The 22,938-nt window shown below is 41.9% G+C and overlaps 1 protein-coding gene across 2 annotated transcripts in view; it reads right to left on the bottom strand.

Annotated features, from left to right (window-relative positions):
- The window catches only part of PCYT1B (phosphate cytidylyltransferase 1B, choline), a 46,960-nt gene that overhangs the window by 10,301 nt on the left and 13,721 nt on the right, over positions 1-22,938 (bottom strand). For both annotated transcript variants that reach the window (XM_084843994.1, XM_084843992.1), the window contains exons 2-5: positions 11,902-12,001; positions 10,589-10,705; positions 6,548-6,699; positions 4,240-4,318 (exon numbers count right to left, since the gene is read on the bottom strand). In XM_084843994.1, coding sequence (XP_084700120.1) covers positions 4,240-4,318; positions 6,548-6,699; positions 10,589-10,705; positions 11,902-12,001 — 448 coding nt within the window. The remainder of the gene's footprint in view (positions 1-4,239; positions 4,319-6,547; positions 6,700-10,588; positions 10,706-11,901; positions 12,002-22,938) is intronic.

Genomic DNA, 22,938 nt, shown 5'->3' with positions numbered 1-22,938 from the left:
TGGTCAAACATGAGATGGCAAGATTGAACATCAACATCTTGGGAATCAGTGAACTAAAATGGACAAGCATGGGCGAATTTAATTCAGGTGACCATTATATCTACTACTGTGGGCAAGAATCCCTTAGAAGAAATGGAGTGGCACTCATAGTCAACAAAAGGGTGGGAAAAGCAGTACTGGGGTACAATCTCAAAAACGATAGAATGATCTCAATACGAATCCAAGGCAAACCATTCAACATCTCAGTAATTCAAGTCTATGCCCCAACCACTGAGGCCGAAGAAGCTGAGGTTGATCGGTTCTATGAAGACCTACAACACCTTCTAGAACTAACGCCAAAAAAAGATGTCCTTTTCATCATAGGAGATTCGAATGCTAAAGTAGGAAGTCAAGAAATCACCAGGATAACAGGCAAGCATGGCCTTGGTGTACAAAATGAAGCAGGACAAAGGCTAATAGGGTTTTGCCAAGAGAACACGCTGATCATAGCAAACACTCTTTTCCAACAGCACAAGAGGCGACTCTACACATGGACAGATGGTCAATATCGAAATCAGATTGATTATGTACTTTGCAGCCAAAGATGGAGAAGCTCTATACAGTCAGTAAAAACAAGACCTGGAGCTGACTGTGGCTCAGATCATGAGCTTCTTGTTGCAAAATTTCAGCTTAGAAGGGGACGGCAGAGGATGAGATAGCTAGATAGCATCACCGATGCAATGAATATGGACTTGAGCACACTCCGGGAGAGAGCCCTGGACAGGAAGGCCTGGTGTGCTATGGTCCATGGGGTCACAAAGAGTCAGACATGACTGAACAACAACAACAAGCTGACACTGTACCTTTTTGGCCCTGAGGGCTGCATGTGATGGGGCCGCACACTGTGCAGACACATGCACTTGTGCACACATTTCAGTGATCCTGACCCAGCAAGGAAAGAGCAATCTGTATGAGGATTGCTGGAGTGAGAACCATTCTCTCCAGCCCTTCCCCTGTGATCCTGATAGAGAAGGCTCTCCACTCCCTTCTCATACAGATCATTCATTCCTCACTGAGCTGTATTGCTGGTAGCAATGGTACTACTGGTGGGAAATCAGCAGCAGGGTAACAGTTAAGGCCTTTAGTTGTGCACCCCTACTCTACAGAATTATAGCAGTCTTTGACACTTTTCACAAATCTACCATTCAATAGCCCCCGTTATTGTTAATGTAGCAGAACTGGGCAGAGATGGATAAATAGAAGAAAACAGTGGTGGGTATATATGCTAAGTCTTTGGTCAAAACTCCTCCTTCAAAGCTGAGGAGTAATCAAAAGGACAAATGATATTTAGCTTCTTTCTGGTTTTGAATTCCCAAATGAGGCAAACCTTGGCTCAACAACTTGCAGTGGTATTCTCTATGATGCTCTGGGAAGAAGGTTGAGTTACTTCCTTCTTTGGCACTATTAATTGTGTTGATAAGTTAAAGAGGTTTCTGAGATTACACAGCAACTTAATTTCTTCTCTTGGGCTCAGTTCTGAACCCAATAAAGACAGCTGACAGACTTCCATTCTCCTTAAGAGGATATGGAGTGAGTTTACTGCCTCACAATTTAGAGGATTGTTGTGACTAAATACTACAGTGTCAACAGAAGCCAGAAAGGCACTTGTGTGTTGTTGCTGTTGTTGTTTTAAAAGTATGTTGTTAGAGTGAAAAAAAAATTGTCTGGGAGGTTTCAGTCTAAGACCTTAAAGTGGAGGTTAATATACTGGCACAATGAAGTATGGATTATCAGAAAATATGAGGTTTCAGGGTGGAGCTAGATGTGACAAGAAAAAGAGCTGCCACCGTTCCATGTTACTTTCTCCCCTCTTCCCAGGAATGCAGTATAGCAAGTGGGATATCACTTCACACTGTGCATTACTCTGCTCTTACCTCACCTAACTGGCTATCAGAAGTGGGGACAGGGACATGCACATTATAAGGGCATCATGTCACACTTGGGTGCTATATTACTCATTACTGGAAAGAGGAGAGAAAGAAACTTGGAGAAGTAACACCTCTGTGTCTTGTAACATCTCGTTCTACGCTGTGAAGGGCCAAGTGTCTCTGAGTTCAGCAGCCCTGAATTTCAGTGCTGTCCCACAAAGGATGAAGTTGAAAAAGAGTAGAAGATAAATATGACATGTTTTAGAAAGTGGTTTAGACTAGAAGTCAACAGCATTTGTATATTTGCACTTTCTGCCATGTTTTCATCTTCATGCTAAGAAAAACACCACTCACCAGTTCAATTTCTATAAAGGCACAGAACCCTTGCCAGGAAGTGACAACACTGTATAACCATAGATCTTAAGGTGCAATTTGACTATATACTGAAACTTTTCTTTACCACATGAGTACAAAGATATTTTAAAAACAAGTACCTAACAGTGAGGAACCCAGGAACCACTGATTAAATAAAAAGAACTGCATAAAGAATTACAATGTATGCAAAGAACACATTTCTTTTAATTGGTGGTTTCACACTCCACCGTGCTGTGTGTCATCTCTTGACTAAGAAATGGAAACATTGCTACTGGTCTTAGGATACAGATCCTGAAAAGGCTTCCATCTTTTTAAGTGTCATACGGAAGGCGGGGGCGGGGGGAATTTACCATGTGCAGAGAAGGGCAATCCAAATGATCAGGGGGCTGCAGCAACTTTCCTATGAGGAAAGGCAACAACATTTGGGGCTTTCTAGTTTAGAAAAAAACATGAGTAAGTGGGGACCTGCTAGAGATTTATAAAATAATGCATATTGTGGGGGGAAATGAAAAGAGAGAGCTTTTTCTCCCTTTTTCATAATCCAAGAATTCAGGGTCATCCAAGGAAGCTGATGGGTGGGAGATTTAGGACAGACAAAAGGACTTTGCATAGTGTATAGTTAACTTATGTATGCTTATACATCCACAAGATATTGGGATGGTCACTAAGTTAGATGGCTTTAAAGGGTGACTAGACAATTTCATGGGGGTAAAGTCTATCAGTGGCTACAAGATAAAATGGAGAACAACAGTAGGGGAGGATTATTGCCTTCATGACCTCCTTGTGGGCTTCCCAGAGCATCTAATTGGCCACTGTGGGAAAAGACTGCTGGACTACATAGATCTTTGGTCTAATCCATCCAGGCTCTTCTTATGTCCCTAGGTTTCCCTATCATAGTAGGACTCTAATGCAAAAAGTTGAAGTTCAACCTTCTATGTAACTCTTAGAGGTGCAAGAGCTTTTCAAGGTGTGGTCTTGGGAACCCTAACTGGGCTACATATATCAATATCTTTCTCCAAAGTTGAGTGGATGTTGTTGTGAGGATAAAATGGAGAGGAGGAGGATAATGTAAGCCGCCTTGGGTTCCTTGCAAGAGGAAAAAAGGCGGGGTATAAATGCAATAAAATAAATAAAAATAAATAAAGAATTAATACTAACTCATACAATTGTCAGGATGCACCCTAGCGGCCTCTTTCAGTAGAGTCCAGTAGCCAACTTAAGACATGGACGAAAGGATTCTTTTCAAGGCTTTAATCCTTTTACAACTTAATGACTCTTTCAGATGCTAATCACCAGTGACTAAGCAAGGAATAGCAGAGTAGCCTATGCTCCGAGTAGGCAGTTGATCCCCGTTTGAAGGAGAGTCACCTGAAGACCCTGAACTTTTGGGCTAGGGAGAGATCCTCCCACTTTCCCTTGGGTCCACGGGAGGCGGCTGTTGCTTGCGCACCAAATGGGCGCTACGCCTCCTTTCTGCGCCCTCCATCGCTCGTCGCTCCCTGCATCTGCATCTAGCATCTAGCAAGCCCCGTTCCCGCACTTTCTCACTGCTAGGATCACTATCTATCTCAGGAATGCGGGCAGGAGGAATCTCTGCCAGCTGCTGTGCCTGTGAGGGATGAGCTGGCTCCTCTCTCATGGATTGCTGATCCTCCTCAGAATCAGAACTGCTCTGGGGTTCTATCAGCTCAGTTTCCACCCTGACAACAGTAATGCTCAAGGACACACAACAGTTTCATAAAAATATAATCAAATCTCTTTTTTTGTTCCTCCAACAAAGACTATGACTTATGGCTTCAAGATGAAAACCCTCCGATGAAGTCAGCATTCATACACACATTGATAGTTCATAGAAAGTTTACATCTCCCTTGCTGACATCTGCCTGCACTGATGGTTATGTGAGGCAATAACATATTTAGAAGCTAAAAACAAAGTGAAAGTATAAACTGGCCCCACCTGCCTCCTTTATATGCTTGTAAACATCATCTGAACCAGCGGAGGAATAAGGAATGTCATCATGGGCTACAAAATCAATCTGGAAAACACAGAAGAAAGGAAATTAAGCTGGCACTTACTGCATTCTTGCTTGTTACTTTGGAAGCCTAACCTCTTCACTCACCTATATCAGCCAGCCTATTAACTTAAAAGAATACTCATACAAGTACTAAACAAAGATATTTTAAACTATTGTAATAGGTTACTGTGATCAACATGTAGCACATGAGGTTATGGTTAAATTCAGAACCTTTGGCTCAGGGAACTGTCTTGGAGTCGTGCATGTGATACCAGAAGCGGGACCTAAAGGCGGCTACAGCCACTTTTACACATCCCATCACTAGCACAGAATGGCCCAGTTCACACATAACAATAAGCCAGAATTCTTTCTGGGTTATCATGAATGAGCAGAGTTCACCACTATGCCTGCTCATTCCTGGCTGATACCATGTTAAAACTAATGATATTGCTGACGGAAAAACCTTTCACAATATCTGGAAGCATTTGCTTCTCAGCACAGTGAAACTAATAAATTGGGGTTACTCCAAGAATGTGGAGTAAAATTATTGGTCACAATTTCTGGTTGTTATTGAGCAGGGTTTTTTAGTTATCACAACAGTGTTCTGTGTTAATGAACAGGTTACTAATCTTGTCACTCAATGAAGTAGCAGAAACTTTCTTGGGTATGTGCTGGAATATGTTCATCCAGTTCATCCATGTGTGTAGGTAACTTGCAAATCTAGTTCTTGTCTTGATCCTTCGCTCTAAATTGTCTGCAGAAAATCAAATTTTCTGCAATTGCGTTAAGGCTCACATGTATTACAACTTAGTAACAGCGCAATCCTATACACATCTACTCTGAATTCTGTGTTGATTGGGGCTGGCGCCCAGGTAAGTGTATATAGGATTGCAGCTTAAATAGAGTTTAAATAATCCCATATGTTAGAGGGAGCAATCCTATGGCTGCTAGTCAGCGGCTAGATGGCCATAGGATATCTGGTTTTCCGGGAACTGACTTTCCGCCCCTTTTGCGCTGCCTTGCAGGCAGCGTGGAATGGCCCTGTGCTCCATGCTCGGAAGAGGAGCGAGGAACAGCTAAAACGGGGTGTTCCGGAGGGCATTCCAGGGTAGGGAGGGCAGAAATGCTGGTACAATACATCCTATGTGTCATCCGGCAGCCTCCTCCCCACTCCACCCTCCCATGGCTAGATAGCCGAAATCGTCTGTCTAGCCACAAATGCAGGGCAGGAGAAGTGCAGAGGCAACGATCCCCTCTGTGCTTCTCCTGCCCTGCATTGGATAGGCGGTCGCCTCCAAGTTCGCCTCCAAATAGATCAGAAGTTGTAATTGTTTGCATACTAAAATGTGTGCAAATCACTACTCCTTCTAACACAATAGCTTTGTGGGCATACAGAAAAATGCTGGTACTTGAAGGATGATTTCTAATGCTAGCATACCAATATCAAGACGGATAGGACTGCTGTCAGAGTTAGAATGTGCTGGAGATGGAGGAGAAAGGTACAAATTACATGTCTCAGTTGTGTGGGCTTGATCTGCACTGCTTGGGTTTGGATCATTTTCCCTACTAGGAAGGTCTCAATTCGGTGGTGGTGGTGGTAGTGGGTCTAATAACATAAAAAGCCACTTGTTCCTATGGCAGTAGGAGGTAATGAGTAGTAAAAGTCAACTCTCCCTAAGTTTGATTCAGAATTGGGCTCAGCAAGCCTAGCTATTTTTTGTTTTGTTTTAAAGTCAGACAATAGCTTGGTTAATTCAGAACACAGTTGCAACTCAAATTTGGATCCTGTCACATTGGATCCTGTTGCAGTTCCAAGGACATCATTGGAATTGTGATGGGGCCTGTATCTCTTTTCCAACCCCCCATGAGCCCCTAAGCCCTTGTATGTGGCTGCATTTGCTTCTTTTTTTTACGGTAGCAGGGAGGGAGGTTTCCTAACATCCTTGGCACCTGCATTACTGCATAGTAGCATCTCAAGAGAGGGAGATGGGAAGGAAGATCTCCCTTTCTGCTGCTGCCAATGCTGCCACCAAGTAAGTGAGGACAACGAGGAGTTATTTTCCATCTTGGATTAAAATCTGGGCCAGAAAGAAACTACGGAGGGCAGAGAAGGGTCCAGTTCAGAACACAGTATGCCATGGTTTATAAGCATGCCAAATTTATATTCAAAACTGGGTCACTTGCAACATTTGGCAAAATCACTAAAAATAATATTTTTTTTCCTCTTGGCAAACAAGAACAGAAAGGCACCTTGTGCTTTTCCAGGAACTCTGGTGTGAGTGTCCATGGAGCATCTCTGATGACTTCATCTACGTAGCGGCAATGTCTGAGGGCCTCATATCTCTCCGCTTCATTCATAACAGTGAATCCTTTAAACTTATGGGTTAGATCATCACTGCAAACTGACATACATACAAGAAAAAATCAAAACAGAGTGACACAGGCCCTGTAAAATGTTGCTTATCTGTTCGGTTAGAAATTCTTCAAAGGTATTGTGAGTTACATTTGTAGTTGTCAATCCAAATCCCACTAATTCATGACTGTGAAATTTAAACAAAACAACCCAGAAAATAGGAGCAGCAAAAGATGTAGCAAGGGATGGCTGTCTGAACTCTGTGGCTAGATGCAGACTTCCAAGTGCTTCCAAGTGCTTCCAAGTGGAGGGTTTCTAGCACTAACAATCAAAAGCTATTCCATCTTTTCTTCTCTGGTAAGAAAAAAGATGGAAGAGTGGTGGGGAAACAAAGGAGGGATACAAACTCAAGATGTTATTGTTTGGATTCCCCATAAAATTATCTGAATGAGGCAGTGCGATTGCACAATAAAAAACTTGGCTGGAAGCACCCTTAGTTAAAGCCAAGAGAGCTGATCTGCAGTTCAAGAGACCACACAGCACAATTAGAAAAGAGTCAGATCCTCTGATTAGATTTGCTATGTAATTATTTACTAATAGCAGCCCAGAAGATCTCCATGTTTCCTTCTCATCATAACAGACTTTTCTAAAAACCCATCTGATGCTCAGGTTGATATATGAATTGATGGTATTTCTTCATTTCTTTTCTACTAAGTGCCCAAAGCAGTGGGTACTTGGGTACCACATTAATAAACAACAAAATCAATACATTTCAGCCTCATGAAAAACAATACATCAAATCACAATATACCTCTAAAAATATAAACATAGCGAAAGATCATACCCTAAAAGTGTACAGCAATGTTCAGTTCCAGGATCACTCTCAGCCCATTGAAAAGGCTTTCCTATGTAGAAAAGCCTTCACTTGCTAGAGGATGGTGGTCACTGAGATTGCCAGCTGAGTTTCCTTCAGGAGCAAATTCCATTAGGCAGGCATGGCAACTGGGAAGCCTTTTAATCCGTGTAAATGATGGAACAAACAGCAGGGCCTCTCCTATACTATGGGGAAGGACATATGGGTAAGGGCGCTCCATCAATGTAGGGCTTTAATAAGTACAAAGACATGCTCTCATCCCCTAGTGCAACTAAGCCTATAACCAAGCCTGAGTATGCATAACTGAAACAGTATATGGCAGTGTTCCCTGACCTGGTGCCCTCCAGATGTTTGGACTTCAGCTCCCATCAGCCCCAGCCAGTGTGGTCAGCATTGTCAGAAATCCTGGGAGTTGTAGTCCAAAACACCCAGAGGTCACCCGGTTGGGGATGGCTGGTGTATTGCTCCTATGTATACCCCTGTCTCCCCTTCCTGTATTGTATCTTGTGGGTTGGATCCAGATTTTGTCATGCCTGGGGGTGTTTCCACCAGCAATTTACTCCGAGCCAGCTGCATGTTGCGGTCCTTAGGGATACATGACGACGTGGCCATCCAGCAGCCACCCCGGAGCTTATCGGGGAAAAACCGGATTTCCTGAGACTGCTTGAAGTCCGATTCTTTTCCTCAAGTCGGTTCTCCCCAGTACAGTTGCTGTGTGCCCCAACCCCCGCATTGGCCTTTAGTATGCTAGCCCTGCCCAGGGGTGCGCCTTTCACTGTGACCCAGGTCAAGGGGTGTTTCCTGTAGGTTTTCTGTCCCTGCACAAGCCAATTAGTGTCCCCTCAGAAGTAACCCCCATTGTGCTGAATGAGGCTCGCCCTCTGAATGCCCACACCAGGACTTACAGAGATCCCCCTCAATTGACTTGGCACAGTTTAAAGCCCAATTCCCTAAGTGCAGTTAAGCGCAATCTCGAGGCTCCGATTCTCCATTATTCGCTTTATTGTCTTAGGAAGTAACTAATTCATACCTTTGTTATACGGATCCTGCGCAGTATCGGTTTGGTTAGAAAGGGGGCTGGTTTCCCATCCCTGTGTTCTCCCCTCTTTCCCAGCACAAGCATATGTGTGTCTATTCAGAAGTAACACCCATTGTGTTCAATGGAGCTTGGGGCTCTTTGGGAGGCTTGTCTTACAAATGTGCACAAGGGGAAGTAACTTCTTCGCACCTTCTTTATGGAGCCTGGGAGGGGGGAGCCTCTCTTATTGATTGATCAGCCCCTGCCACTCAGATGACGTTCACTCCAACCCCCCCCCCCCCAGAAGTAAGTTATGTGAAGTCCCTGAAAACGGTGTGATGTACACCCTTGTGGAGCCCTACCCAGACCAAAAGCGGCTCCTACAAAAATGTGGGTGAGCCACTTCTCCCTTCTCCTTCCATTGTCATGGAAACAGGGCCCTGGAGTAGACCCACTGAAATCAATGGGGGTGCGAGGTAATAATTACTAACTTAAGTCCCTTTGTTTTCAGTGTTATGACTAAATCAGGATTCAACTCTGTCTCTGGTGTTGGAGAGCATGCTCTTTGGGGTAGAACACATTACAGTAGTCTGCACAATAATGGAAGTGTAAAATGAACAAAAATGCAAATAAAGAAATCAAAAGGGCTTGCCTCCATTCTTGCTCACAGATTCTACCCTACCTTTAACAAACTATTCTTGTTTATGAAAGCAAGAAACAAAAGCAGGATGGATACAGGTATACTAGAGAGGTTCTTCTGTAAATGTACCCTGGATTTTTTTGCCCAACTCCTGCTAACTTATAACTCCTGATCCTCACAACCTGGCTTTGTCTAGACATTGCCTTCTTTCAGCTTGCTCTGTCGCACTTCTTTTTTCCCATGTCTATGCTTTCTGGGTCTGCTTATTGCTACAGCTTCCTATGGAATAAGTAGCAATATCTGCCATGAGGACCACTTTCCTCGGGTGCCTTCCTTCAACAAGTAATTCCAACGAGTGGGAAAAGGGGATAATATCCCAGGACTTGGATGAGATGATGCTCCCTCAACTGTCATTTCAATAGGCTCCAGCAGAGGGAGATCATAGAATAGTAGTATAGTAGGGTGATGATGGGAAGCAGGGCCATTCCATCAGCCCTGCTGAAAGACCACTTGCTTTTTCCTTTCCACTCCCTATCCCCTTTTTTCCTTTTGTGTCATGTCTTTTTAGATTGTAAGCCTGCAGGCAGGAACTGTCTTGTTTTTACTAATTAAGACCATAAGAACATAGGAAGAGCCATGCTAGATCAGGCCAAGGATCCATCTAGTCCAGCATTCTGTTCACATGGTGGCCGACCAGCTGCCCACAAGCAGGAGATGAGTGCAACAGCACCCCCCTGCCCATGTTCCCCAGGAACTGGTGTACATAGGCTTACTGCCTCTGATACTAGAAGCAGCATAGAGCCATCAGGACTAGTAGCCATTCATAGCCATTGATTGTATGTAAGCTGCTCCAGGAGCCTTTTTTGGGGGGGCTGAGGAGTAAAATAAAAATGTTTTAAATAAAATCAAATGTATCTTCAGTACATGCCATGCTAATATATTTCTATTTTTATGAGATCTAAGAAAGAAGCATCAGAAACGGATTCTTGATTAGATCTCATTTTAAATTTCTTCTTGGTCTCAGATAAGATAATAGCTCCCCACAAGTCTTTAACCAATAACTCACTTGTATAGAATAGAGGAGTGGAGGGATATTAGTGCACATTGTATGGAGAAGATACGTAAGAACTTAAGAAGAACCCTGTTGGATCAGACGAACAGCCTATCAAGTCCAGCATCCTGTTTCTAACAGTGGCCAACTAGATGCCTCTGGGACACAGGCAAGCAGGACATGAGGGCAAGAGCCTTCTCCTGCTGTTGTTTCTCAGCAAACGGTAGAATTCATGCTTTGCCCATGTGAGATTCAAACCAGCAACCTCCTGATTGTGCTGTGCCTGCTCTGCAGACTGTACCATAGAGATGATCAACCTAATGTGTGTGGTTTTTTCTCCAAATTTTAGTCTTACCTCCTACCAACAAGTAGCTATTGGGAAACAGAGTTTTGGCTTGCATAAGAGCTCTAGCATGACCAGAATGGAAGAGATCGAATATTCCATCTGCATAGACTCTGACAGGTCTGTCCACTGTGGGAGCAATGAAACAATTCCAGGTCAAAGCAGAGCTATACCTTAAATCTATATCAGACTATGATGATATATTTGCTACATATATTCAAAATCAAAGTGGGTACATTCATCAAGCAAAGGATTGTTTTGTTTTCTGCTGATTTGGCAAATTCATCCAGATTAGAAAAAAGTCCCAATTAGAAAAAATAATTCACTATAAAATAAAACTAACATAGAAATCTGCTACCAAAATGAAGAATTTGCATGAGTGTGTGTACATAATTAGCGTGTTTCAAAATCCAGAACTCTCCTAAAATGTGAGGTCATTAAATAAATGTAGTTATTTAAAAAAACTATGAAGTGTGTTTTCTTGAAAAAGATGCCAAATGTTTGATGGTTTCCTGACATCCAATATTAACATGCCACTGCTATTCAGGGAGTTTCTAAGTGGCCCACAAGCTCCCCTTTCCCCCCTACAATGTTAAGACATGGTAAATTTTAGCCCCAGCTCTCTATATTCCCTGACTATGCAAACATACTTCTCTATCTCATGTAAGCCCAAGTGTATATGCTACTATGAATGTCTGCCATGTGATGAATGTCAGCACCCACACACATTCACAATTCCAGACGAATGTTGTGGTTATCAGTTCCCAATGACACACATCTAAAGAATGAGGAAATATGTCTATATCTGTAATCTATGGATTAGATCCAAACAATTTGCCCCATTAATGGATGGAGCTTCCATTCGTGAAAAGACAGTTGTGCTTATGGAAGGACTCTTTCCGTAAGCACAAGTCTCCTTCCACAAATGGAAGCTGTTTCATGAACAGAGCGAAAATGTTGGATGCAATCCTATTTTTATTTATTAAATTTATATCCTGTTTTTCCACCCAAAAATGGTACTCAAGGTTCATCTGGGATTGTCAGTATTCACATAAGAAATATCAACAATATTGACCAAATATTGGGCATTTACTTGAACATATCTATAATAAAAAGCATGTGCACTCATCAGAACTACTGATTAACCAGTTATCTGGACATCTTTTATGTGCCAGGCAATTTGAATAAGGAGGTGGTCTCTTATTAATTACACACCCCAGTACTGCAATCTGTCTTTCCTGTAAAACACTTTTTTCTAACTGCAAGGACAAGTACGAATGTTCTATTCCATTACATTCATCTATATCTCACAAATCAAGACTGACCTGGTGTTCCAAGGCAGGCCTGAGCAACGGTGAGCTTCTCATGAGGAGCTCTGCACTGGCAGCTTGTTTCACCTGCAAATGGAGCAGGTGCGTACAAAGTCTAGAAGGTGGAGAAAGGAAGATCAGAGGGAAAGAGTATATTGTCAGTCAGTGTGACCATTTAGCTCCTCGCCATTACCTAGAAGTACTGGGTATGGTCACAATGCATGTTAGTTTAGTCTTAAAGAGAATGGTGCATTTTATAGTACCCTAGAAGCTTGGTTTTAATCCAACTCTGATGCTTTGGAGGTGAATATAAACAATCCATCTGCCTACTGATTTGAAGTGACACTCTCACTGGCTTCAGGCCCAGAGCATGAGAGGCTTCATTCTTGCGTTAGTGGTTGTAGGAGACATTCCCCATGGTTGCTTCTTGGGTACAGCTGACACATTAGTAAGACTGGAAGATGATCCAACGGCATCTTTCCTGGATTGTTACACTAAGCAGCAGGATACTTCTGAATATGTCTTTACAAAATATAACCAAAGATTCAACGGCTCATTAAGGAAAGACAAATATTATGTTATTTAATTTGAAATGGTTACGTGGTGTGTTTTAGAAGACACAAAACAGAAATTTCTCCCTAGATTATTTACCCCTACTTCTGTCAAAATTCTGTCTGAAACCATCTGTGCTTTTTTTTCCACTGAAGAAGTGACATTAGCACATCCCTGCATTTATTTAAAATAAATTTTCCATAGAATTTGTAGCAATATTAGAGAAATTCAGCTCCTTGGAGAAAAGGCAGGATATAAATGAAATAAATAAATAAATAAATAAATAAAGGCGCAATCCTATCGGGATAGGCGTCCACCTCTGAATTCGGAGGTGACCACCTATCCATTGCAGGGCAGGAGCAGCTTCAGCCACCCTGCATTCACGGCTAGACAGTCAATTTCAGCTGTCTAGCCATGGGAAGTCGCAGCGGAGCGGGGGGGATGCTGGACGATGCATAGGAAGCATTGGAACAGCACTTCTGCCCTCCCTACCCCACCCCCAGGAATACCCCATTTTTTCTGCTCCATGCGCCTCTTACGAGCACAGAGTGTGGGGCTGATCCACGCTGCCTACGAGGCATCACAGGAGGAGGTGGAGGTCAGTTCTCAGGGAACCAACCTATCCTGTGGCCGTCTAGCCGCTAACTAGTGGCCATAGGATTGCACCCTAAAAAAATAAATAACCTTTTTCCTCTAATACTTACGGTGCTGGGTAGTGTGCACCTCATATCCCCTCACATCTTTTAATTTTGTTTTGCTTTGTGATACCGAAGTAAGAAATAGAAGGAATGGGAAGCAGCGATGTAGGGGAATTTTATGAACAGTTAACTTTAATTAATCTGTTCCACATGTCCTATCCACACTAGTAATGCATCTGAAATTCATATTTCCTGACTCAGAAATATAAATTTCAGATGCTCATAATCTCACTTCTAATATGAGACTAGCATTCAGAACTGAAAGTTTTTGAATTTTTTTCTAAGCCAGAGAATACCTAAAGTTGTTGTTGTTGTTGTTCAGTCATTCAGTTGTGTCCGACTCTTCGTGACCCTATGGACCATAGCATGCCAGGCCTTCCTGTCCTGCGCTCTCTCCCGGAGCGTGCTCAAGTTCATATTCGTTGCATCAGTGATGCTATCTAGCCATCTCATCCTCTGCCGTCCCCTTCTCCTTTTGCCTTCAGTCTTTCCCAGCATCAGGGTCTTTTCCAGAGAGTTTTCTCTTCGCATTAGGTGGCCAAAATATTGGAGCTTCAGCTTCAGTATTTGTCCTTCCAATGAGCACTCAGGGTTGATTTCCTTTAGGATGGACTGATTGGACCTCCTTGCAGTCCAGGGGACTCATAAGAGTCTTCTCCAGCACCACAGTTGAAAGCATCAATTCTTCGGCGCTCAGCCTTCCTTATAGTCCAGCTCTCACAGCCATACATTACTACTGGGAAAACCATAGCTTTGATTAGACGGACCTTTGTCGGCAAGGTGATGTCTCTGCTTCTTACTATGCTGTCTAGGTTTGCCATAGCTTTCCTCCCAAGGAGCAAGCGTCTTTTAATTTCATGGCTACAGTCACCGTCTGCGGTGATCTTGGAGCCCAAGAAAGTAAAATCTGTCACTGCTTCCATTTCTTCCCCTTCTTCCTAAATACCTAAAGTATTCCATCCCAGTTCCTTCCTCCTTCCCATCCCCTTTGCCTTTGCTTAGGCATGCCGTAGATGGCATGCCACTTACAATCATTCATAATTTTTGCTGATTTATCTTTTAGTGAAAATGAATAGTGCTTAAGCATAAATAATATAACTGTGAAAAAACAATGTAGATACATTTTACATATATATATATATATATATATATATGTAGAAAATTTAAACAAATATATTCAAGCAGTCTTTGTGAAATTCTTTTTCCAAAAGTCTTTTCTGAAGGTCTTCTAAAAGTCTTTTTCTAAGAGTCTTTTCTGAAAGGTTACAGGAACCCAGTATGATCCTGTTTTGCATATATATATATATATATAGAGAGAGAGAGAGAGAGAGAGAGCTTCTTCAGAGTTTCTTCAGAGAAGCTAAAATAGCTTCTATTTTATTTAGGTAAATAAAATAAGAATAACTAAAACAGCCCCAAATAAACTCTCCTCTCTGACACAGGTGGCTGAAACTTTCTCCTTGTTGACAGGCAAGACTCCCACCTTCTCTCCCCTCCTTTTAATCCTTTAGCACAATTAACTACTCGAGACCAGGTGCCTGTTGCCACACTATCAGCTTCGCTTCGTTGTGATGTTTCCCCAATCGCATCTGCTCCTTTTCCAGTTTTCAGTGTTTAAAGTCCCGGCTTATCATCGCTGTAGCCTGGGGCTCTGTGCTGTTTCCACTGAGCTCTAATCCACTTATTTTCTTGATGGCTGGGTGGAGTCTGATTACCTCATCAGTGTTCCTGCCTCCTTGGCGGTGTTTCCAGGACAGTGGAAGAAGAAGCTAATGGAGGAGTACGGGATTTTAAAAAAGGAATCAGCTTTGCTGTGAAGAGAGGCCTTCCCCCTCTCCCCCGATTCTCCTTTCCCCTGAAAGTCCAGATGCACCTGCATTTCAGGAGCAAGGCTCACTGAGCACAATGGGAGTTACTTCTGAGTAGACACACATATGCTTGTCCTGGGAAAGGGGGGGAGAACACAAAGAGGGAAACTAGCCCCCATTTTAACCCACAGGACCTCATTGACCAAATGGAAGTTACTTCTGGCAAGACAGTAATAGGTTTGTTGTAGGAAAGAGACCAAAACCATTCCCCATTTTAATGCACAGGATCTCTATTTGGAAGCTGTGAATGAGTTACATCCTAAGGCAGTGGACCAAACCCTCGAGGCTTAATCACATTTAAGGAACTGGGCTTAAAACTGTTCCATTTCAATAGAGGGGGAATCTCTGTAAGTTCTGATGTAGGCATTCAAAGGCAAGCCTCATTCAGCACAATGGGAGTTACTTCTGAGGAGACACTAATGGGTTTGTTGTAGGAAAGAGAGTAGTAAACAGAATCCAGCCCCCATTGTAACCTGCAGGATAGCTATAGCAAAGCTGCCAAGTACTTTCTTCCTAAGGCAATTCATTGGAGCCTGGCTTGGTCACTTAAATGCATTTAAGGAATTGGGCTTTAATGTGTGCCATTTCAATTCAGGGGGAATCTCAGCCTCATCCACCACAATGGGAGTTACTTCTGAGGAGACACTAATGGGTTTGTTGTAGGAAAGAGAGCAAAACTAGCCCCCATTTTAATGTACAGGATCTCTATATGGAAGCTGTGAATGAGTTACCTCCTAAGGCAATGGACCAAAGCCTTGAGATCGTGCTTAATTGCATTTAAAGAATTGGGCTTAGATATGTGCCATGTCAGTTGAGGGGCTTCTCTGTTATTTCTGTGGTCATTGAGAGGGCAAGCCTCATTCAGCACAATGGGAGAACCCCCACTCTAAAACTGGGGTCATGGGCTGTGTTCTAGTGCTTATTTTCAATGATGTTTTAAACGTTGGTCCCTTGGCATCCTGCTCCAAAACAGCGATGAAACTTCCAGAAAACAGGGAAGGAAAGGGTTGGGTCACTGAGGTCAGAGTGACACACCCACAAAGGTTGGGCTACATGCCCCATGGGCAGGACTATGATACCAAACCCAGTGCGGTTGTGGAAACAGGTCAGTAATGGAGCCGCGGTAAGCTGGAAAAGTCGGACTATAAGCAGTCTCAGAAGAAGCAGTTTTTCAGGGATAAAATGCGGGGCTGGTGCTGAATGGCCATGACAACATGGAAACACAGAGCCCTCACTGCACAGCCAGGCTGGAGTAAATCGCTGGTGGAAACACAGCCCTGCTCTGGTTAAGGTGTGCATATGTGCCCCCCATACCTTCTAGAGCCAGTTTCTGAGACCCACCCATGAGCAAACCTCTTCCATTAAAGACCATAACCTTATCTCCACCTCCTAACTGCTAATTGAAGGTATTTCTCCTCAACCTCCCTTTTTCCCAAGTGGCAGCTGTGTGTGTGTGTGTGTGGGGGGGGGGGGCGGAATCTGCCCATAGGAAGAAGTCCACTGTTAGGAATGGGAAGGAGCACTGACCCTTATGTTGTTGTGAGCCTGCTTGAACTTCAGGACCGAAATTGACTTTCGAACTGTATGGACAAGCTAGCAGAAGCAATGTTGTGTTGTCGCTATTGCTGTCATATGACTTAGGTCTTTTCCCCTGTTTCTTCTGTGTTTCTCAAATCACTTAACTTTGAGAGTTTCGTTGACTGTTGAATTTGCTGCCCAGAAAGCTCTCCCATCTTCCTAGTTGTTCTGCACAATGGGATGATGCAGGAGGTTAGGGAAGACCAGCTCAAGTCCTTCTCAATAGAGACTGGGGAACAAGCTCGGTTTGCTGACATATAACTCCCCCTCAGAGTCCACACCTTTTCTCCTAAGGTGGCTTTGTCCTAAGGGGTTGCAAACAAGTTAGAAAGTGGATGGCAGGCAACTTTGGAGGAAGAATAATACCTGGGGGCAGGCGCAATAAAGAACTTGTTAGGCCCAAAAGGCGGTATAGAAATGACTTTATAAGAACACTTTAGAAAGATCTATGGGCATGGTGTGCCTCTCCCACATGAGTTTTTCACACCAACACAAACAAAAATAATTGTTACTTTTATTTTATTCAAAAGAAGGCTCAAAGGAGCCCTTGGTTCTTCCAACGTGGCATGTGATTTGTGGCATATGATTTGTTATGGAAAACTACCATTTTGCTCGCTTAGGTTTTCAGTGTAGACCATTAGGAATAGAAAGGTTTCTTAATCAGAAGCAATTATATCCTATTCCATATGCAGTGTTTCATCTTTGGGAGCCATTTCATAGGTCCCAATTAGTCACTTGAGCATGGTTTTCATTTACTAATAAAAGGGACTGAGGGCCAATCTACATATCTAAAAAAATACATAGAACAGCCCTTCTGGCCCTGTACCATTTTAGAGTGATGGTGTGGATCTACATTTTTTAATCCTTCCCCCACCCCACATAAATAGAAAGCTGTAATTTCAGGGAAAAGGCTAGGCTAGCTAAAGTACTTCTCTCTATGACAATTTCTGATAGACATGTCAGGTTGTATCCAATAGTGTCTGTCCACCAGTGGAATGGCATCCACTAGTACAAGGGTATTAAAACCCTTTCAGACCAAGAGCTGAATTCAATTTCAGAGAAGCTCTTGGGGGGGACCACATTCAAATGGGGGTGTTGGGGGTGAAGGCAAAGGGGGTGGGGCCAAACTGCCAACATATTTTAGCTTAAAGCTCTAACTGCCAGTAACTAAGGCTTAGGAGAGGCATTCCAACCTTTTGGAATGGGGAGGGGGGGAGGGGGAGAGGAATTGCAAAAGTCACGAAACCACCAAATGCTTGGTAGTCAGGGGAAAGGGGGCACGGCCATCTAGGAAACTCTGGCAGGCTGGACTTGGCCCCTGACTCTGAGATTTAACACCCCTGTACTAGTAGAACAGATTGCTCCTACCCCTGTAGCCTCCCACACCCCTCCTAAAACTGCTTCTGGGGTTGGGGGACCCTCCACAGCAATTTCAGGGGGCTGCAAGGGGAATGAGGGGAAGGGAAAGTCCCATCGCATGAGCAGAAGTCTGCTCATGTAACATTGGATGTACCCCTTTGGGGTGGATCCAGACTTAGTTGCACTTACAGTAGACCCAATGAAATCAATGGGACCTTAAGTTCCATTAATTTCAGTGGGTCTTCTCTAAAGTATGGAATGGATCCAAACTATTGGTTATTTTTTGTTTTGTTTTTATATAGTGGAACAGTCAAACATTCTATCCCTCAGCTGCACTTTGAGTTGACATAAACCCAGGACAACTACTGTACCATTTGATTTTTTAAATGTGTTTTTTAGCTTAGTCCCACTGAAATCCAAGGCACTGAGAACATTTAACTGTGTGCTGGATGGTTAAGATTCAGCAAGATTCAGAGTTGCCTTCGTAGACTCTAGAATTGCTCTGTTTACTCAGTAGCTCCTGATGTCAAATCCCTAAGCTACTTTTTAAAACCTTGAGAGTGATAAAAGAATTGAAGGACGGAGAGAGGCCAGCCTTCTTTATTTCTCTTGCAATCTGTTACATGAGCACAAGTAAAAAGACTGTAAAGGCTTTTTAAGTGTGTACAAAACCTTATTGGTTCATGTAACTAACAATGGACTAAGTATGACTAAATGAAACTTGCTGCTTGGGTTTGTGGAAACTAGTCTTTTCAACTGACTGACCACGTAGCACAGTGTTTCCTTTCTATTATACATGATCATACAGTCTGGGCTCTTTCCTTTATTTTCTAATCACTGTCTTTTCACTGTCTTTGTGGTAGTTGAGCGCTAAACTGCCTTTTTATTTCTAAGCAAGGTCAAGTTACACAACATCCAACCCGACATGGTTCATGCTGGGATAAAGAGGAAGGTAGAAATGTTAAAAGAATAATGGCTATGGTCTGAGGCCTACACCTGGTAATCATGACCTAGCTAGGAAAAGGCTGTTTCCTGGGAGATAACTTGAAGAAAATAGGACTGTTTTGTGGTCTTTTCTTTCTTTCTTTCTCCCTGGTGGTAGAAGAGGCAAAGTATTTTGACTGTGCATGCTTGAGAATTCTGGAAAGCCTTCCTTTGGCACCCTCAAAACAGTTTATGCTAGCATTACTGCTGATCAAAAGCAATAATCCTCAGAACTCTTAGGGTGCTTCCAGATGAAGCTTTTATAGTCTCACTGCTGTGCTTTATTCATGGAATTTAATGGGATATCCAGACATTGTCAACTGCCAACAACAGTCTATGGGTTAATTGAGGATTGCTTCCCCTTCAAATAAGCCATGCTGACTGGGTTCAAATGACACGACAAGCTGCACCTGGGCAGGTGATTAGGGAAATGATGTCCAGCACATGCTGGTTTAAGCCATGGTGGCTTGTTTTGATCATGCAAACCAAGTCTGTGTTAAGATATGACTTTTTTGGAGATGATTTATAGACAACATTTGCTAGTGTGGTTACACTACGAAGTCAGTAATTTTTAAATTTCTCCTTAGTTTGGATTTCTTGAAGTAAATCATTTGGAGATGTATTAGGATGATTTCTTAAGGGGTATCAAAGAGATATGTCACTATAGGGGCTCATTTTATACTTATGAGGAAATATAATATACTAACTATATAATAAGTTATCCCTGTTGTCATTCTGTCTGTAAGTTACAACAAAATCTGATTAATTTATATTCTAAAATGTGGTTGTTCAAGATTATACCATTTTGGGATATAGCAATGACATGCATGCAATTACTAGGCAAATGAAAATTGGACTTTAATGGAGATATGCATCAAGTAACAAAGGCTTGAACAACAGTCACCAGTCTGACCTTTAATGTCAATATATGAAATACTTTCCAAATAAGTAATTGTGAGCATTCTGATTCACTCTTTAAAATAGCAGAAAAATAGGAACAGGAACATGGTAACAATATCTATTATGCTCTTTTATGCATTCTCTACTTGAACATTCATCTGTCCATGATAAAGGATATTATTTTAGAAAAGCAATAAACATTTAAAAAACAAACATATGACATAGGTAAAGGATGTTTTACATTTCAGTGAGAGGAAAGAGCAGGTAAGTTTCAATGTGTATTACTTTTAAAACCTGTAGCATTATAAATATAAATTGCCATTGCTTTTTTTTTTTTTTACTGCTTGTAAAAAAATTGGGATGATTTCCAGCTGTGCTCCCTTTAAGGGCCACTGAAAATTACCATTTATATAAGGTAACAAGATAGTTCAATTAAGAAAAGCAAAATGCCCAAGGATGCACTAAAATCTGAGTGATCTAACCTCGAAGAATGCAATACAACACACAATGACATCAGTGGGCACAGCTAACTCTGTGTTGGGCTATGGCCAGTAAATTTAAAATGTGTATTCACATTTCAACGCTGCTCCACCCTCTAAAATATAACTCAGTTGTTTTTTCTATTTCTGATGACATATTGCTATATTAAATAAAGGGTGTTTTTGCACAGGGAAGTCAGCCACTGATGCAGATGAAACAATATAAACCTCTAATGCAGGCATTGTGTATGAATGCATGTTGTAATTTCAATGTTATTTTGACTTCAGACAAAGGCAAATACACACACACACCAAGTTTACGTGACACGAGAGTGGTCAGTAATTTATGGTGGTTTGTCAACCACCCCTGTGTGTGCCAGTCACATGCTGCCCAATTTACCTAATTACCCTCGCTGGTAATTAGGAAACCTAGAAGAGGCTATGGGTCCTTGGTGGTTTGTTAGCAGCTCTAGCCAGCCACTCTCACTGGGTTTGGATATCATGATGAGCTGCACCCAGTGAAGGCAACTAGGTAAATCAGGTGGCACACAACCAGCATGCATGGGGGTGGTTAAGAAGCCACTGTAGCTTATTAAACACCCTCGTATCATGCAAACTGGCCCACACACTTTAAAAAGCACTTGCTGTGATTCAAAGGTCCATCATTTTTTTATTTGTATGTGGAACTTTGTGGAAATGGGGGCTGCCCTTAAGAGCACCATTTCAGGTTTAGGCAGTGTGTGTGTGTGTGTGTGTGTGTATGTGTATGTGTATGTAGGATTAGTAAGGGAAGGTTCTGCAAGGTCCAAAGGAATGGTCTTGGGCCCACTGAAGATTAAATTCCAAAAGCAGTGTATGTTAAGAACATTTGATATGATTATTTTCCTCCCTTTTATACCTTAATTTATAACAACATTATAACAACTGTATATAATAGATACTATATATGATGGGTAGACCAATCCACAAACCACTTAAGATGAAGTACTTGGATTTAAGCCAGTTGAACCTGGGTTAAATTAAGTTTAACTGGTTTGTGGGTTGTGCTATAAAGAAAGGATGTACAAATTGGGAGGAAAATCCATTGCTGTAAAAAGTATGACAAGTAAAGTTTAAGAGAAAGATAGAGTAGCTCTTTTTCTCCTTTCTTCTTCTGTTTTAGTATTTGCCCTGCTCCTCTCTTTCTATATCTTCTTCCGGAGTTCTCCTCTTTTTCCCCCACTTCAGACATTTGTTATTTTCCTTAAATCATCTATTGGTTTGTTTGATTGTATGTGGTGTTAACCCACAACCACTATGTGAATAATAAAAAACTAATAATCATAATAACATGGAGCAGGTTCTCTCTCAGTATAATTCTCATTAGACACTCTCTTTCAATTAAAAATACCCTATATTTTATGTAAAAAAAAAGCAATGGTAAACTATAATAAAACAGTGGTATATATGATGAAAGCTAATAATACACATTGAAACTTACCCCATTTTTTCCCCCTTAACACCAGTTTTCTGTACTCACTGAAGGACAGAGGAGCTTGCATTTCCTGCCAAGGTGGCAGCAGCCTTTATATTATTAAGTCTGAAGAATGGACTGAAAGAGAGGCACTTTCTTATGACTGTTACTGATTAAAATAGTGATGATTTGTGGGATTTATATCTACATATCTTTATTTTACTTGGAAAAGAAACTAGAGAAATTACCTAATACAAATGTTATGCCCAGGTAAAAATAATATTAAGACATATTAAGAGAGCTTTGGCTATTGGGCGGTATAGAAATAAATAAATAAATAAATAAATAAATAAAATAACAATAGTTAATTTTATGAAGACACGCATATGTAGCTTCTCTATACATGCATTTTTTTTTAAATCAAGGAGATCTATTTTGCAGTCTGATTGTTTTTAAATGCAGACCTTGGTGATTTATCTTAACAGATGTTCAGATTCTGACATGTATATGGAGGTATTTGGTGAACAGTACTTCATGAGACTGGCTTACCAATTTCTTGTCCATCTGTTTTAGGGGAGTGAGTGGTCTTAAGCTTCCTTTAGTTCTAGTGAAACTCTGCACATAGAGTAATAATTATCCAGGTCATATGGATGGGTCAGACACTTACCTGGGTTGTGACACTCTTTGAAAGCTGAGTGGGCACACCCCTCCCCTCTCCACATATGACACAGGCAGGCCATGTGGACTGGACACCAATATAGTATAAGCTCCCCACCTTTTTGAGGGGGAACAATACTTGTGAAAATTGGGTATTGGGCATTCATTGCAAGTGCCCACATCATATATAACTGCATAGTTATAGTTTGCACACTTGTCCAGCAGATGAAGAGTGTTGCTGACCAACTAAAGCTACAATCCTATACATACCTGGGAATAAATCCAACATAAGACTTAGTTCTGTGTAGATATGCATGCACACTATTGCACTGGAAATGTCTCAACTGGGTTTAGTAATTATCAAGCATACCCACCAACTTTAATAATGTAGTGACAGCAAGTTATATTCATGTATGCTTTTAAATGATTTATGTAATGAATATTACTTTGGGACAACTATTTATTCTGGATTAATGATCCAAGCTGAGTTCTGCAGGTGTCTGCACTCTTTGTGTGTTTCCATT

This window comes from Heloderma suspectum, chromosome 3, assembly GCF_057233095.1.
Source record: "Heloderma suspectum isolate Gila_16-S chromosome 3, 16-S_ref, whole genome shotgun sequence".
NCBI classification, from domain to species: domain Eukaryota; kingdom Metazoa; phylum Chordata; class Lepidosauria; order Squamata; family Helodermatidae; genus Heloderma; species Heloderma suspectum.
Note: the sequence above shows the minus strand (reverse complement) of the source record. Positions and strands in the feature narration are given on the sequence as shown.